We start from the raw sequence: 16,088 nt of genomic DNA, 5'->3' as shown, positions 1-16,088 counted from the left end.
TATTCGGCCATAATTACCTCATACCCATTTCACCATCTTCTCTCTTTTATATCCAAGTATAAAAGTGATGTGGGGGTGATGTGTGACTTCCTTTAACTTCACAAGGGGGAAGAAAAATCAAGATCAACAACCCAAGGCAGATTCCTATCTGGTGGAGGTCAGACATGCCTCCTCTTTCTGTCATCTTTATGAATTCTGACATCAGCCGTCCCTCTCACAGCACTCTCTACTTCTCTGCTGGGTTTGGTAATTGATTGCAGTGTTCACACAGAACTCACGATTATGGGGTTTAACATGGAAGTAACAGGTTACAGTTCGGGTTCAGGAATGCTCAAGATACACGTTTTCCATCAGGACAGTCTCTTTTCAGCTGTGCCTGCAGACATGCCTCTTTCTGGCCCTAGGCCTTTTCCCTACTCAGGCAATTGTTATAAAGCTCTTTTAGCTCTGCCCATGACTGCCCTGAGGCTCCCCACCTCCGCCGGTAAGTCTTGGCCCGAATGTATAGGTACCCTACTTTGCCAGCAAGCCTCCTGCCCAAAGGCATTTAGCTTTCTCGCTCCATGGGCTGGGAAGCCCACTGCACCATCTCCTGTGGGTCTTTCTTGCCTTCATTTCTCAGCTGCCGTGTCTCACTGTCTTCATTGTCACAGCTCTGTCTCTCTCTCTCTGTCTCCTCGTCCGAGGAGCTTCTCAGTGCAGGGAACCCGGGCACAACAGATGCGCTCCATCCCTGGCAGTTCTTGGTGGTGGCAGGATCCTCCATCTGCTCTGGAATTGACTCTTTTTTAAGGCAAAACTGACAGTCTCCCTGGTAGGCCATGATTAACCTTATTTGTACAGTCCTCCCCAGTCATTTGGGTGAAAGTTGTAAGACCAGGGTGAGAAAGGCCACACAAAAGTGATCTATTGCACTATTCCAGCTGACACATTTAGACTATTGCAGTTTATGGCTGGAACTCAGAGTGGGAATATCTTTCAGTATCCAGTAGGACAGAATGAGATCCCTTAGGGTGAGAGTGTAAGGAGAAGACCAAGTTCTGAGGCAGTCAAGTTTGCAAGAGCATCAGCTCTTAGTAAAGACCCAGAAGGAAGGCCTTAGAAATCATGTGTGAATTGCCATATGAATTTCTCATCATTGTACTCCTAACCATTGGTTTTCCTACCCCAGAAAACCCAGTGCCATCGAGTCGATTCTGACTCATAGCGACCCTAGAGGACAGAGTAGAGCTGCCCCATAGAGTTTCCAAGGAGTGCCTGGCGGATTCGAACTGCCAGTCCTTTGGTTAGTAGCCATAGCACTTAACCACTACACCACCAGAGTTTCCTACAGCATTCCGTTTTCAGTTGATGATGTCACTGACACAAGACAGAAATGTGAATGCCATCCTAAATACCTCTGTCTTTCTCATCACCCTCATTGAGGCTGTCACCAAATCCTGTCTATTTCTTCATCGATGTACATTTCAAATATACATATTTTCTCACCGGTCAGGATCACATGATTAGAGTTCAAGCCACAGCCATCTTGTATCTGCATTATAATAATAGCTTTCTAAGTGATCTCCCTGCATCTGTTCTTGCCTCACTTCAATATGTTCTCTATATCACGATGAGTGTAATCATTTTTTAGTGCAAACCTGATTGTTGTACTTCTCTCCTTAAGATATTTTTCATATCTTCCTGTTATTTTTAAGTCTGATGTCTCTAATAGCATTTAATATTATGTATGATCTGTCTTTCTCTTGCCACCTGATCCTGTGCCATTGCCCCTGTTAGTCTCCTTTCTCTGGCCCGTTGATTCTCAAAGCATGATCCGTATGCCCTTCAGGGCTCTTGAGACCCTTTCAGGGGACTTGGAGCCAAAATTATGTTCATGGTAATAAAAAGATGTTGTCTTTTTCATTGCCTTGACATTTGTTCTGAAGATGTTCTTCACCATGCATATGTAGTAAAAAAATATGCCAGTTTCATTTACAAATGTCTCTGATGAGGCAGTAAAAATTATTAGATTAAATTTTGAGCCTGTGAGTATGCATCTTTCAAATATTCTGTGTGATGAGGTGATAAGTATGCATAAAACACTTCTGCTGCATAATGAAGTTCAGTGATTAGTCACTTGTGTCATAGAATGCCATTTTCATTTGAAAGAATGACTGATAGACAAGCTGTGTTTATTCAGACTTGGTTATTTGGCAGCCATTTTCTCAAAAATGCATGAAAAGCATCTGTCACCTCAGGGGAATCTATTGCTAGTATATGCTGCCAAAGTTAAAAATAGAGCTTTTAAGCAAAAGTTAGAATTTTGTAAAACTTGTAGCCCCCACAGTGAGCTTAACAGCTTTCTAGTACTTAAAAGACTTTCCTGATGGGATATGGTTGTATTAGAAAATGTGGATTTCTGATATTGTATAAGGAAGCATGTTAATATTGGAAGATCTGCATACAGCAGTGAACCATCATCTTCCAAATGATCAATGCATGATGGTTCAAAATCATGTATGGGTAAAAGATTCATTAAGAGTATATGATAGACTAAGCGATCCTAATATAATAAAATTTGAGAAGTTCATTTGCCTCATTGATAAGATTTCAGATGATACACTGCAACTAATCTTTAAGAAACTATCTCTTGTCAAGTTTTTAAATATCTAAGGTTTTTACAACTACATATTTGTGTTAACCTGGATTTTTCTTTTATGTAAAACTCAAAAACCCAGTGCCATCATATATACTTGAGCCAAAATAACTCTTTGCAACACATTGAATGCAGAGGCAGATAGGAGAATACAGCTATCTTCTGATGTGCCGGATATTAAAGAGATTTGCAAAAGTATGAAACATTGCCACTCTTCTCATTAAATTAATTTTTTTAAAATAATTTTTCACAAGACTGTTATTTTAACGTCTTATATGTTTACTATTAAATTAATAAATACTAAAACTTTTCTCATTTTGAAACTTCTAATGTGTTAAATATCAATATATATTATAAGCCCAACATAAAAATGCTTTAGGATTCTTAATTATTTAAAGATATGTAATGGGTCTTAGGTTCACAAAGTTTGAGAACTGTTCTTTTAGGCTTATTGTGCTTTTTCAGTTCTCCATATCTACTGTACTCCTTCCTATTTCAGGTATTTTACTCATGCTTCTACATGAATTCCTCCCACCCCAATGGAATACACCCAGTCCTAACTTACCAGCATGGTTAGGTTCCAAACCCAAGTCGTTATGCGAAAATCAGTGTTATGTGAAAATGGAGGATGACCACAACTGATCACAAAATGGAGGATGACTACATCATTATGTAACTGCCAAATTACATCATTCCATAACTACCAAACAACTGAGAATCATGGCCCAACCAAGTTCACATATAACCCTAACCATCACAGCCAGTGTTACTCTCGCCTCGCAGCTTGGCATTTGTTACTGCCAGACATATGTCTTTAGTGCACAAAATAGTTGGATAGTAGATTTTTTGCTATTGTATAAAATTTGAAATGTTGTGTAACAAAGTAGTCAATAAGTAAGGAGTAGGTGGTAAATACATAAAAATCTCTTATTCTTCCCTTAAATATCATCACATCATCTTGGAAGCATTTTCTTACCACTTGACTTAGAGCCGATTTCCTATTAGTCCCTTCAGCTTCTCTTAGGTAGAACTTGGCACATTTATTTTTTATAGTTCAATTATATAATTAGTTGTTTAATGCCAGGCTACTGCTGTCTAACACAGAATATAAGTTTCATGAGGACTGGAGCCTGTTCTTCCACTGTTTTATCTACCAGGTCTTGTACTGAGTGAGGGCTCGGTAAATATTTATTGAGCCAGTGTGTCAGTCCCTGTGCTGTACACCGACAGGACATTGGAGAACAAGATTATGAGAGATTAGTCTTATAGTTAATAGTCTTTCAAATGTTGAGGACGGTTTTTATCTACCCATTCTTTTTAACTTCAGTTTTTGTTTTAATTTTCTCTTTAAAAAGAATTCTGTTTAGAATAGTGCTAATTCCAGAAGATTTAAAGGTACTGAGAATAACCCTTTTCTCCCCAAACCACATACACAATCACTGTTAATTCGTTTGTGTTCTTCCCTAGTCCTGTTGCTGTGATTTTATCGTTCACGTAGTTGTGGCCGTGTGATTTTTTTTTTTTTTTAACAACTGTGTATGCTAACTTAAACTGTTTTTATGATTATAAAATAATATACTTCATTTTAGAAAATTGTTAATATATATATATAGGAAATAAAAAGAAGTATGTATAGATAACATTTGTTAACCTTTTTTAATGCTTTAGTCTCATTTTAGTGCCTTTCAATTTTATATACTTGATGTCCTGGAATGTAGTCACTGGTTATTGAATATAAGTTTCACTGTGGTATAAAATTATCACTCATGTTTCTTGTTAATGTAAATAGCTGCTAAAATGCTTTTATGAAACTCTGCTTCTGTAGCAAGGAAACTATTGTGTTTTGTGAGTTTTCCTCATAATTTGTCCATCGTTGGGGCACTATGCAATGGTTGTGCATTTATACACGTGCTCTGATTAAAATTTGAAGAACAGCTATAATTCTCGGTACGACACTATTGTCTTTTAAAGATTATCTTCACATATTATAAAATGTCTTTTTTTTCTGATTTAGGGAATGGAAAGGTCAGTAGTTGCACAGCTGCTGAGGGTAGCTTTACATCTCTCACCGGACTTCTAGAAGTTGAACCTCTACACTTTACTTGTGTGTCAACGAGTGATGGAACCAGAATAGAAAGGGATGATGCAAGTACGTTTACTGGTATATACTTTCTTTTATTATACATACAATTAAACAATGAAAAGTAAAGTATAAATATTTAGAAATATCAGTTTATAATATATGTAAATTCCATTGTTACAGTGTTAAGTAGACAACCTCGAGAGAGACATTTTGGGGAAAAATCACAAGTAGTTTTATGTATTTCTGAAGTCAATTCATAGTTGTTTTTTTATACCCACCAGAGCAGTATCTTAATATTGTTTGTATTTTATATGTTTGAATTTTAAAGTGTTCTTTAACTTGGAAAATATCAAACATAATAGAGGTAGAGAAAGGGTAAGGTGGAGTCCATGTTTCCGTTACTCAGCTTCAGCAGTTATCAACTGATGGCCAGCCTTGTTTGATGTATTTTTGGCATCAGAATGTTATTACTTGCATTTCAGTACCTGTATATTTGGTCTTCAATAAGGTTTTTTTTTTTTTTTTTAAGGTTGAGATGAGTGAAGAAGGGAATAATAGTTTTTCCAACTAGTTTAAAGCAATTTTGCATATATGAACCACTATTTCTGTTAAATATGTGTTGTGGATATTTTAAATAAGTACTTTCATATAAAAATTAAGGTTTTAATCAGGGCCTGAAACTGGTTCTTTCTGGTTTGAACCCCTGGTAGGAATTTGTTTTTCCACCCCAGATACACTGAATTAGAATCTACTTGTTAGCAGGATTGCACTGTGATTCTTACCTGTAACTTCCTGGAACCTTGTTGGAAATGCAAATTCTCAGCAGGGAACTTGGTAGAAATTCATATTCTCAGCAGGGGTTTGATCCAGTTAGAAGCCTTGGTTTTAACTCTTTATCAGTGGAAACTCATGTTTATTTTCTATATGTTGTTTTCTGTGTTTTTGTATCACATGTTACGATTGATTCTATCTTGACATAAAAAATTGAAGTTTTTGTACTTAAGAATATTGGTCTGTAGTTTTATATCCATATTACTGCCTCTGAAGGATTTGAATATAGTTTTAAACTGATTCTGATGGTATTGGGTTTTGTATAAGTTCAAGACTTTTTTTCCTCATCAAGAATTTAATAAAAATCAAACACAGGGAGTGTGAGAAGTGAAAAATTTAATCTTGCTATTAACTTAGAATGGGAAGGAGTTTTAAAAGGAATTTATCAGTTCTTTGTTTTGAGTGCATTTTTATTTACAATCGTTTTATACCCTCTAATTGTGCAAGGTAACCACGAAGTGAAATTCATAGCTTAAGTAGTAAAGATTAGAGTTCCTGATCAAAATCTATTAACTCCTTTAGATGAAGATGCTAGAGGGTCAGAATTAATTTCTGTTTTTTTCTTGGTCTACTCGTTGTAAGCCTTTTGTAAAAACGTATTTACATTGGAATAGAAACATGCCATGATGAAAAATTGAACTTTCAGAAAATTCTTTAATTATAAGTTGGACTTTGTTAGAATTCTCATGAAACTAAGTGTCTAAAACTTCTATTATTATTTTTTTTAATTCAAGAATTTGAACAACTAATGCTTTCAGAAGGCATAAAACTAAAAAAAGATAAAAGATTAGGCTTTAAAGAAGGAACTATTTTTCACACTCCTCACCTATTTCCCCTCCTGTATTTTTTTTATTATAACTAGTTTCTTGTGTTCCCAGGGGAAGTTTATGCATATATATATAAGCAATTACCTCTGTATTCCACCTGGCCCCCAACCACCACTGGCAGAGAGATTTTTATTAAATGTTAGATCAAAGTTCCAACTACAAATGTAATTACAAAGTGCTGAAAGATCACCTTAGTCTCTCAATTTTCTATTTATTTTTTTTGAAACATGTTAATTGTGAAATATAATACTAATTCAGCCTTCAGAAAACAATAATAGAGCTCAGCAATTTTACACAAAACAAAATGTACATATGACAACCACCTAGTCAAGAAACGGAATCCCTGGTGGTACAGTGGTTAAGAGCTACAGTTGCGAACCAAAAGGTCGGCACTTCGAATCCACCAGATGCTCCTTGGAAACTATGAGGCAGTTCTACTCTGTCCTATTGGGTCACTATAAGCCAGAATCGACTTGACGGCAATGGGTTTTAGTCAAGAAATAACACTTTCAATACCATAAAAGGAATCCTCATGCCGTTTCCAGTTTACTGTCTTTTCCTTCGCTGTCTCCAAAATGTAAACACTCTAACTTTCAGAGTAATCACTCTTCTTATGTTTATATCTTTTAAAAATTTTTATTGTTTTCAGTGAAAGCTTACAAATCAAGTCAGTCTCTCATACAAAAATTTATATACATGTTGCTATACACTCCTAGTTGCTCTCCCTCTAATGAGACGCATACTCCTTCCCTCCACTGTCTATAATTGTGTCCCTTCGTCCAGCTTCTGAACTCCTCTGCCCTCCCATGTCCTCTCTAAACATCACTTGCCCACATAGCCTCATGTGTCTACTTGATCCAAGAACCTCACTCCTCACCAGTATCATTTTCTATCGCACAGTCCAGTCCAATCCAATCCCTGTCTGAAGATCGTTAAGTCTGGTCTTCTTAAGAGAATTTGGGGTCTGCATCCCACTGCTCTCCTGCTCCCTCAGGGGTTCTCTGTTGTGTTCCCTGTCAGGACAGTCATCCATTGTAGCTGGGTACCGTCTAGTTCTTCTGGTCTCAGGCTGATGTAGTCTCTGGTTTATGTGGCCTTTTCCGTCTCCTGGGCTCATAATTACCTTGTATTTTAGGTGTTCTTCATTCTCCTTTGCTCCAGGTGGGTAGAGACAAATTGATGGCTGCTCACTAGCGTTTAAGACCCCTGACACCACTCTCCAAAGTGGGATGCAGAATGTTTTCTTAATAGATTTTATTATGCCAGTTGACTTAGGTATCCCCTGAAACCATGGTCCCAAAACGCCTGCCGCTGCTACGCTAGCCTTCGAAGCGTTTGGTTTATTCAGGAAACTTCTTTGCTCTTGGTTTAGTCCAGTGGTGCTGACCTCTCCTGTACTGTGTGTTGTCTTTTCCTTCCAAGGCTACGCTGGCCTTCGAAGCATTCAGTTTATTCAGGAAACTTCTTTGCTTTTGGTTTAGTCCAGTTGCCTTTACTGTGTGTTATCTTTCCCTTCACCTAAAATAGTTCTTATCTACTATGTAATTAGTGAAAACCCTTCTCCCTCCCTCCTTTCCCTCTCTCCTAATCATCAAAGAATATTTTCTTCACTGTTAAAACTATTTTTTGAGTTCTTACAATAGTGGTCTCATATGATATTTCTCCTTTTGCAACTAATTTCACTCAGGATAATGCCTTCCAGATTCCTCCATGTCATGAAGTGTTTCACGGATTCATCATTGTTCTTTGTTGATGTGTAGTGTTCCATTGTGTGAATATACCATAATTTATTTATCCATTCATCTGTTTATGGGCACCTGGGTTGCTTCCATCTTTTTGCTATTGTAAACAGTGCTGCAGTGAACATGGGTGTGCATATATCTGTTCGTGTAAATGCTCTTATTTCTTTAGGATATAATCCAAGGAGTGGAATTCCTGAGTCTAATGGTAGTTCTATTTCTAGCTTTTTAAGGGAGTGCCAAATTGATTTCCAAAGTGGTTGTACCATTTTACATTCCCATCAGCAGTGTATAAGTGTTCTGGTCTCTTCATAACCTCTCCAACATTTATTATTTTGTGTTTTTTGGATTAATGCCAGCCTTGTTGGACTTAAATGGAATCTCACTGTACTTTTGATTTGCATTTCTCTAATAGCTAATGATTGTGAGCATTTCCTCACGTATCTGTTAGCTATCCGAATGTCTTCTTTAGTGAAGAGCCTGTTCATATCCTTGCCCATTTCTTAATTGGCTTATTTGTCTTTTTGCAGTTGAGTTTTTGCAATATCATGTAGATTTTAGAGATCAGATGCTGATCGGAAATGTCATAGCTAAAAACTTTTTCCTAGTCAGTAGGTGATCTTTTTACTCTTTTGGTGAAGTCTTTGGATGAATGTAGGTGTTTGACTTTTAGGAGCTCCCAGTTATCTAGTTTGTCGTGTGCATTTCTTAGTAGTGTTTTGTATACTGTTTATGGCATGTATTGGGGCCCCTAGCATTTTCCGTATTTTTTCTTCCATGATCTTTATCGTTTTAGATTTTATATTTAGGTCTTTGATCCATTTTGATTTAGTTTTTATACATGGTGTGAGGTATGGGTCTTGTTTCGTTTTTTTGCTGATGGATATCCAGTTATGCCAGCAGCATTTGTTAAAGAGACTGTCTTTTCCTCATTTAACTGACTTTGGGCCTTTGTCAAATATCAGCTGCTCATACGTGGATGGATTTATGTCTGGATTGTGATTCTGTTCCATTGGTCTATGTATCTGTTGTTGTAACAGTACTGGGCTGTTTTGAATACTGTGGCAGTACAAAAGGTTCTAAAATCAGGTAGAGTGAGGCCTCCTACTTTGTTCCTCTTTTTCAGTAATGCTTTCCTTACCCGAGGCCTCTCCATCTCATTAAAAAATGTCATTGGATTTTGTATCAGAATTGCATTGTATCTATAGATTGCTTTGGTAGAATAGACATTTTTACAATGTGAAGTCTTCCTATCCACGAGCAAGGTATGTTTTTGCACTTATGTAGGTCTCTCTTGGTTTCTTGCAGTAGTGTCTGGAGGTTTTCTTTGTATAGGTCTTTTAGGTCTCTGGTAAGATTTATTACTAAGTGTTTTATCTTCTTGGTGGCTACTGTAAATGGTATTGATTTGGTGATTTCCTCTTTGATGTTCTTTTTGTTATAGAGGAGTCCAACTGATTTTTGTATGTTTATCTTGTATCCTGATACTCTGCTGAAAGCTTCTATTAGCTTCAGTAGTTTTCTTGAGGATTCTTCAGGGTTTTCTGTGTATAAGATCATTTCATCTGCAAATAGAGATACTTTTCTTCTTACTTACCAGTCTGGATGCCCTTTATTTCTTTATCTAACCTAATTGCTCTGGCTAGGACCTCCGGCACAATGTTGAATAAGAGTGGAGATAAACTGCATCCTTGTCTAGTTCCCAATCTCAAGGGGAATGCTTTCAGATAGTGTCCATTTAGGATGATGTTGGCTGTTGCCTTTGCATAAATGCTCTTTATTTTGTTGAGGAATTTTCCTTCTATTCCTATTTTGCTGAGAGTTTTTATCATGAATGAGTGTTGAACTTTGTCAAATGCCTTTTCTGCATCAATTGATAAGATCCTGTGATTCTTGTCTTTTGTTTTATTGATATGATGGATTACATTAATTTTTTTAAGGTTGAACCATCCCAGCATAACTGGTATGAATCCCATTTGGTCATTGTGAATTATGTTCTTGATATGTTGTTGAATTTTATTGCCTAGAATTTTGTTGAGGATTTTTGCATCTATGTTCCTGGGGGATATAGGTCCATAGTTTTCTTTTTTTGTGGTGTCTTTACCTGTTTTTGGTATCAGGGATATGCTGGCTTCATAGAATGAGTTTGGAAGTATTCCTTCCTTTCTTGTGCTCTGAAATACCTTTAGTAGTAGTGGTGTTAACTCTGCTCTGAAAATTTGGTAGAACTTTGGAATGAAGATGTACAGGCCAGGTTTTTTTTTTTTTTTTTTATCGTGAGTTTATGGATTTATTTAGTTAGTCTACCTTTGTTCCTGGTAGTGTGTTTCTTGAAATTCGTCCATTTCTTCTGGGTTTTGAAATTTGTTAGAGTTCAGTTTTTTTATAGCGATCTGATATGATTCTTTTAATTTCAGTTGGGTCTGTTATAATATCGCCCATCTCATTTCTTATTTGGGTTATTTGCATCCTCTCCTGTTTTTCCTTTGTCATTTTGGCCGTGGTTTATCAATTTTGTTAGTTTTTTTCAAAGAACCAGCTTTTGGTCTTGTTGACCCTGTCAGTTGTTTTTCTGTTCTCTGTTTCGTTTAATTCCGCTCTAATTTTTTTCATTTGCTTTTTCCTGCTGCGTAATGGTTTCTTTTGGTGTTCTCTTTGTATTTGTTCAAGTTGTAGGGATAATGCTTTGATTTGGGCTCTTTCTTTTTTTAAGTGTGCATTTATTGCTATAAATTGACCTCTGAGCACTGCTTTCGCTGTGTCCCAAAGTTTCTGATGAGAAGTGTTTTCATTTTCTTTGGAGTCAATGAATTTTTTTTCCATCCTTGATGTCTTCTATAACCCAGTTTTTTTTGAGCATTGTACAGTTTCCAAGCATTTGATTTCTTTTCCGTGGTTTTTCTGTTAGATTTCTACTTTTATAGACTTACGGTCAGAGAAGACGGAGATGGTTTGTAATATTTCGATGTTTTCGATTCTGTTAAGGCTTGTTTTATAACCAGATATGTGGTCTATTCTAGAGAATGTTCCATGTGCGTTAGAAAATAACGTATACTTGGCTGCTGTTGTGTGGAGCATTCTGTATATGACTATGATGTTCAGTTGTTTGATTGTGGCACTTAGATCTTCTGTGTGTTATTGAACTTCTTTCTAGATGTTCTGTCCTTCACCAAAAGTGGTGTGTTGAAGTCTCCTATTAAAATTGTAGAGCTGTCTATCTCACCTTCAGTGCTGTTAGTGTTTGTTTTATGTATCTTGCAGCCCTGTCATTGGGTGCATAAATATTTAATATGGTTATATCCTCCTGGTATATTATCTCTTTAGTCATTATACAGTGTCCTTCCTTATCCTTTGTGGTAGATTTAACTTTAAAGTCTATTTTGTCAGAAATTAATGTTGCCACTCCTGCTGTTTTTTGATTGTTGTTTGCTTGATATATTTTTTTCCATCCTTTGAGTTTTTGTTTGTTTTTGTTTCTAAGTCTCAGATGTTTCTCTTGTAGGCCGCATATAGACAGATCATGTTTTTTATCCATTCTGCCACTCTCTGTCTCTTTATCAGTGCATTTATTCCATTTAAATTCAGTGTAATTGTGGATAGGTATGAGTTTAGTGCTGTCATTTTGATGTCTTTTTTTGTGGGTTGAGAGTGCCTTTTTCCCACTTAATTTTTTGTGCTGAGTGTTTTTTCTTTCTATATTCTCTTTTCCTCTTATTCGTCATAGTTGATTTTGTTTCTGCTGAATCTCTATGTTTTCTAGTATTTTATTTTGATGAGTAGGATTGTTAGTGTCCTTTGTGGTTACTTTAATATTTACCCCAATTTTGCATGTTTTAACCTAAGTTTTATTTCTTTATATCGCCTTGTCTTCGTCTCCATTTGAAAGATCTATGACTACATTTCTTAGTCCCTCTTTTTTGTTTTAATGTTGTCTTCTTTTACATAATGACATCGTTTCCCTGTTTTGAGTGTTTTTTTAATCTTGATATATTTTTGTGATTTCCCTATTGCGGTTGACATCTGATTGCTTTGTTCAGTGTTCTAATCTTGGGTTGATATCCGATATTATTGATGTTTAACCAGAGAACTCCATTATTATTTCTTGTAGTTTTGAGTTGGTTTTTACGAATTCCCAAAATTTCTGTTTATCTGGAAATGTCCTAATTTTGCCTTCATATTAGAGAGAGTTTTGCTGAATATATGATTCTTGTGTGGCAGTTTTTTTCCTTCAATTCTTTATGTAAGTAACCCCATTTCCTTCTTGTCTGCATGGTTTTTGCTGAGTAGTTCAAGCTTATTCTTATTGACTCTCCTTTGTAGGTGACTTTTTAATTATCCCTAGCTGCTCTTAAAATTATCTTTATCTTTGGTTTTGACATATTTGATTATAATATGTCTTGATGAGTTTCTTTTACGATCTACCTTATGTGGAGTTTGATGAGCATCCTGAATAGATATCCTTTCGTCTTTCACAATATCACAGAAGTTTTCTGCCAACAATTCTCTCTGTATTTTCTTTTATCCCTTCTTGTTCTAGTACTCCAATCACTCGTAGGTCATTTCTTTTGATAGAGTCCCACATGATTCTTAGGGCCTCTTTATTTTTTAAAATTCTCTTATCTGATTTTTCCCCAGATACATTGGTGCCAAGTGCTTTATCTTCAGTCTCACCAAATCTTCCTTCCACTTGCTCAGTTCTCCTCTGACTTTCTGTTGAGTTGTCTAATTCTGTAATTTTATTGTTAATCTTCCAAATTTCTGATTATCTCTGTGGATTCTTGCAGCTCATTAAATTTTCCATTATGTTCTTGAATAAGCTTTTTAATTTTTTCAGCTGCTTTATCTGTGCATTCCTTGGCTTGTTCTTTGTATTGCCTGATCTCCTTCCTGATGCCTTGAAGAGTTCTGTATCTCAATCTTTTGCATTCTGCATCCAGTAGTTCCAGGAAGGCACCTTCATCCAGAAGATCCCTTGATTCTTTGTTTTCAGAGCTTGTAGCGATCATTGTCTCCTTGTTTATGTGATTTGATATTGACTGTTGTCTCTGATCCATCTGTAAGTTATTGTATTAGTCCATTTTATGTTTCCTTTCTGTATCCTAGCTTCTTGCTTTGTATTGTTTTGATATGCCGAATAAGTTATTTGAGTGAGCTAGCTTGATTATTTTTGTCTTTGAGCTCTAATGTACTGTCACCAGATGGCTAGAGTTATCACATAAGTCAGTCTAGGAGTCCATTCGCTTTTCTCGAATGGATTCAGCTTAGGCGTCCAGGTAGTTGGTCATCAGGTGTGTGGTACAGACTCTGTCTGACAGTCCTAGAAGGGTAAGGGTGATTCTTGTAGGTACCAGTATCTGGTTACAGCTGGGGGTCACACCCTGAACAAGGCAGGGGCTGACAACTGTCCCCCGAGTGTCTGTGAGGAAAGCACGTGCCTGTTTCCTAGAGTGTACAGGTGGGTGGGTTCTGCAGACGGACCATGGGCACCCAATGCTTTTGTTTGTAAGGACTGGGAGGTACCAGTTATCTTTGGACCCTTTTCGCGGGTGGCTGTATGACGAGAGAGGAGCTACCAGTCCTTAGGCCCCTGATGTGTGTAGGTGAGGACCTTGTTTAATAGGCAAAGCAGTATCAAACATTAAACACCCAACTCTCTACCGCACAGGTGAAAGAGTTGTAGTCTGCCAACAAGAGCCTATTCTCCCGAGATAGGCCTGCACAGGTCTTTGCAGGGGGAAAGGTATTCAAAGTCCACAGAGTGTTTATGCCTGGACAGGAGCTGCTTTTGTCCTGAGCTGTCCAGGTTAGTGGAGCCGGCAGATTATCTTTTCCTCCAGTTGTGAGTTTATTCGTTCTCCAAGGCCAGGAGAATGGTTCAGGGCACGCAGCACGGCCTATCTCAGGCCCAGGGAAATCGACACGCACTGAAGCCGGCTTGGGGGCTAGGGGTGCGGTGAAATATATGCAAGTAGTTAGCTTTTTTTGTTGTTGCCTTATGGGGTTCCTAGCATTAATGGATATATTTTTCTCTTGGATATGAATGTAAAATATGATTTGCTGGTTTTAGGGTATTCATATATTCAACATCAATAAGTAATGGTAAAGATATAACATTTCTTTATTTCCAAATTAAGATTTAGTTATCTTTTGCTACTGATTTATATTTAAATTGCCCTGGGTTCAGAAGTAATACTCTATTAATCCTGTAAAATTTGTTGGGAATCGTAGAGCGTCAGTTGTTAATAAGTATTCCATCAGTGCTTAACAGTAATGTTTACTCTCTACTTGTTGATGAAGTGTACTGTGTATATATCTAGTTGGTTAAGTTTGCTAATTGTGTTCTTGAAGTTATGTTTTTACTGATCACTTTTTTTTTTTTACTGACGTTGGTGTGTTAAAATCTTGTGACTATGATTGTGGGTTTGTCTGTTTCCAGTTTTGTCATTTTTTTTTAAATTGTGGTTTAGGTGAAGGTTACCGAGCGAGTGAGTTTCCCATTCAATAGTTCATACACGAATTGTTCCATGATACTGGTCGGAATCCCTGCAGTGCGTCAGCACTCTAACCCATTACCACCCTGATTTTCCCATTTCCATTTGTCCCTTTTTCCTGCCCCTTCCTGCCTTTTCATCTTTGCTTTTGGGCATATGGTGTCCTTTTGGTTTCAGATAGATGACTGTTGTAAGGAGCACTTTCCTCATATGTATTATTATTTGTAGGCCTGTCTATTTGGCTGAAAAGTGAACACAGGAGTGGCTTCACTTCCAAGTTAGAAAAGCGGCTAAGGGCTATAGTCTTGGGGGTTCCTCCAGTTTCTCTCTTACCAGTAAATCTTGTCTTTTTTTTTATGAACTTGAATTTTGTTCTACCTTTTTTTGTTTGTTTTAAACTCCAGTGTAACTGAGATCTTCTCCTGTGATCCTTGTCAGAGTGGTGGGTAGTGTTGCCCAGGCACCATCTAATTGTTATCGTCTCAGGCTGGTGGAGGCTATGGTCCATTAGTCCTTTGGACTGATTATTTCCTTGAGTCTTTGGTTTTCTTCACTCTACTTTGCTCTGGACAGAAATGGACCAATAGTTGTATCTTAGATGGCTGCTTGCAAGCTTTTAAGATTGTAGGTACTACTCACCAGAGTAGGAAATAGAACTTTGTCTTTATGAACTTTGTTATGTCAATTGACCTAGATGTCCCTAGAGACTATGGTCTTCAGTCTTCAAGCCCTATAACTCAGTCCCATGAGGTTTCAGTTATGTCTAGGCTGTTTCATGACTCTGCCCTCTGTGTGCTCTGTTATATATATGAATATACATACAGCACATACAAATATGTGTGTAGAAATATCAACAACCAAACCTATATATGTGTGTGGGTGTACTCCCTTATACCCTCCTACACCTGTTTAGCATACACATCTACCTGTGTTTCCACGCGTAAATTGTCATTACTGTTGTTGCAGCATTTTGTATGCTATAGTACTTACCTTTGTTGCTTTTTATTCTTGTGTACCTCTCAGTGAAACCCCTTGCCTTGATTATGCTATGCTGACTTCCCTATGTTATGTACTACCTTTCCCTTTGCCAATATTAACACGTGTCCTCTATCTATTTGGTAATTTTCCCTCCTTTGCGCTCCCATCCCTGGTAACCGTCAAGTAATTTTTCTTCTTTTTTCTGTGAGTAAACCATTTGTTGTTACTTTGTAATAGTGGTCTCATTCAATATTTATCCTTTTGTGATTGACTTATTTCACTCAGTATAATGTCCTTCAAATTCATCCAAGTTGTGAATGAATCCAAGTTTCTTGGATTCATCGTTGTTTTCCATTGTGTAGTATTCCATTGTGTTTATCCACAGTTTGTTTATCCATTCATTCATTGATAGTCACTTAGATTGTTTCCATCTTTTTGCTACTGTGAACATGGGTGTGCATATGCCTATTTTTGTCATGGGTCTTATTTCTCTGGGCTATA

At 37.0% G+C, this 16,088-nt stretch overlaps 1 protein-coding gene across 10 annotated transcripts in view; it reads left to right on the top strand.

Moving 5' to 3' along the window:
* Positions 1-16,088, top strand: part of BIRC6 (baculoviral IAP repeat containing 6) — a 383,808-nt gene that overhangs the window by 120,476 nt on the left and 247,244 nt on the right. For 8 of the 10 annotated variants that reach the window (XR_007515526.1, XM_049870389.1, XM_049870386.1 and 5 more), the window contains one exon: positions 4,653-4,799. Coding sequence is in view for 9 of the 10 variants with exons in the window: in XM_049870389.1 (XP_049726346.1) it covers positions 4,653-4,799 (147 nt within the window). In the remaining variant the exon portion in view is untranslated. The remainder of the gene's footprint in view (positions 1-4,652; positions 4,800-16,088) is intronic. The other 2 variants (XM_049870387.1, XM_049870382.1) reach the window with 1 other exon arrangement.

The sequence above is a fragment of the Elephas maximus genome, chromosome 26, assembly GCF_024166365.1.
Source record: "Elephas maximus indicus isolate mEleMax1 chromosome 26, mEleMax1 primary haplotype, whole genome shotgun sequence".
NCBI classification, from domain to species: Eukaryota; Metazoa; Chordata; class Mammalia; order Proboscidea; family Elephantidae; genus Elephas; species Elephas maximus.
This window is presented reverse-complemented; position numbering and strand designations above follow the sequence as displayed.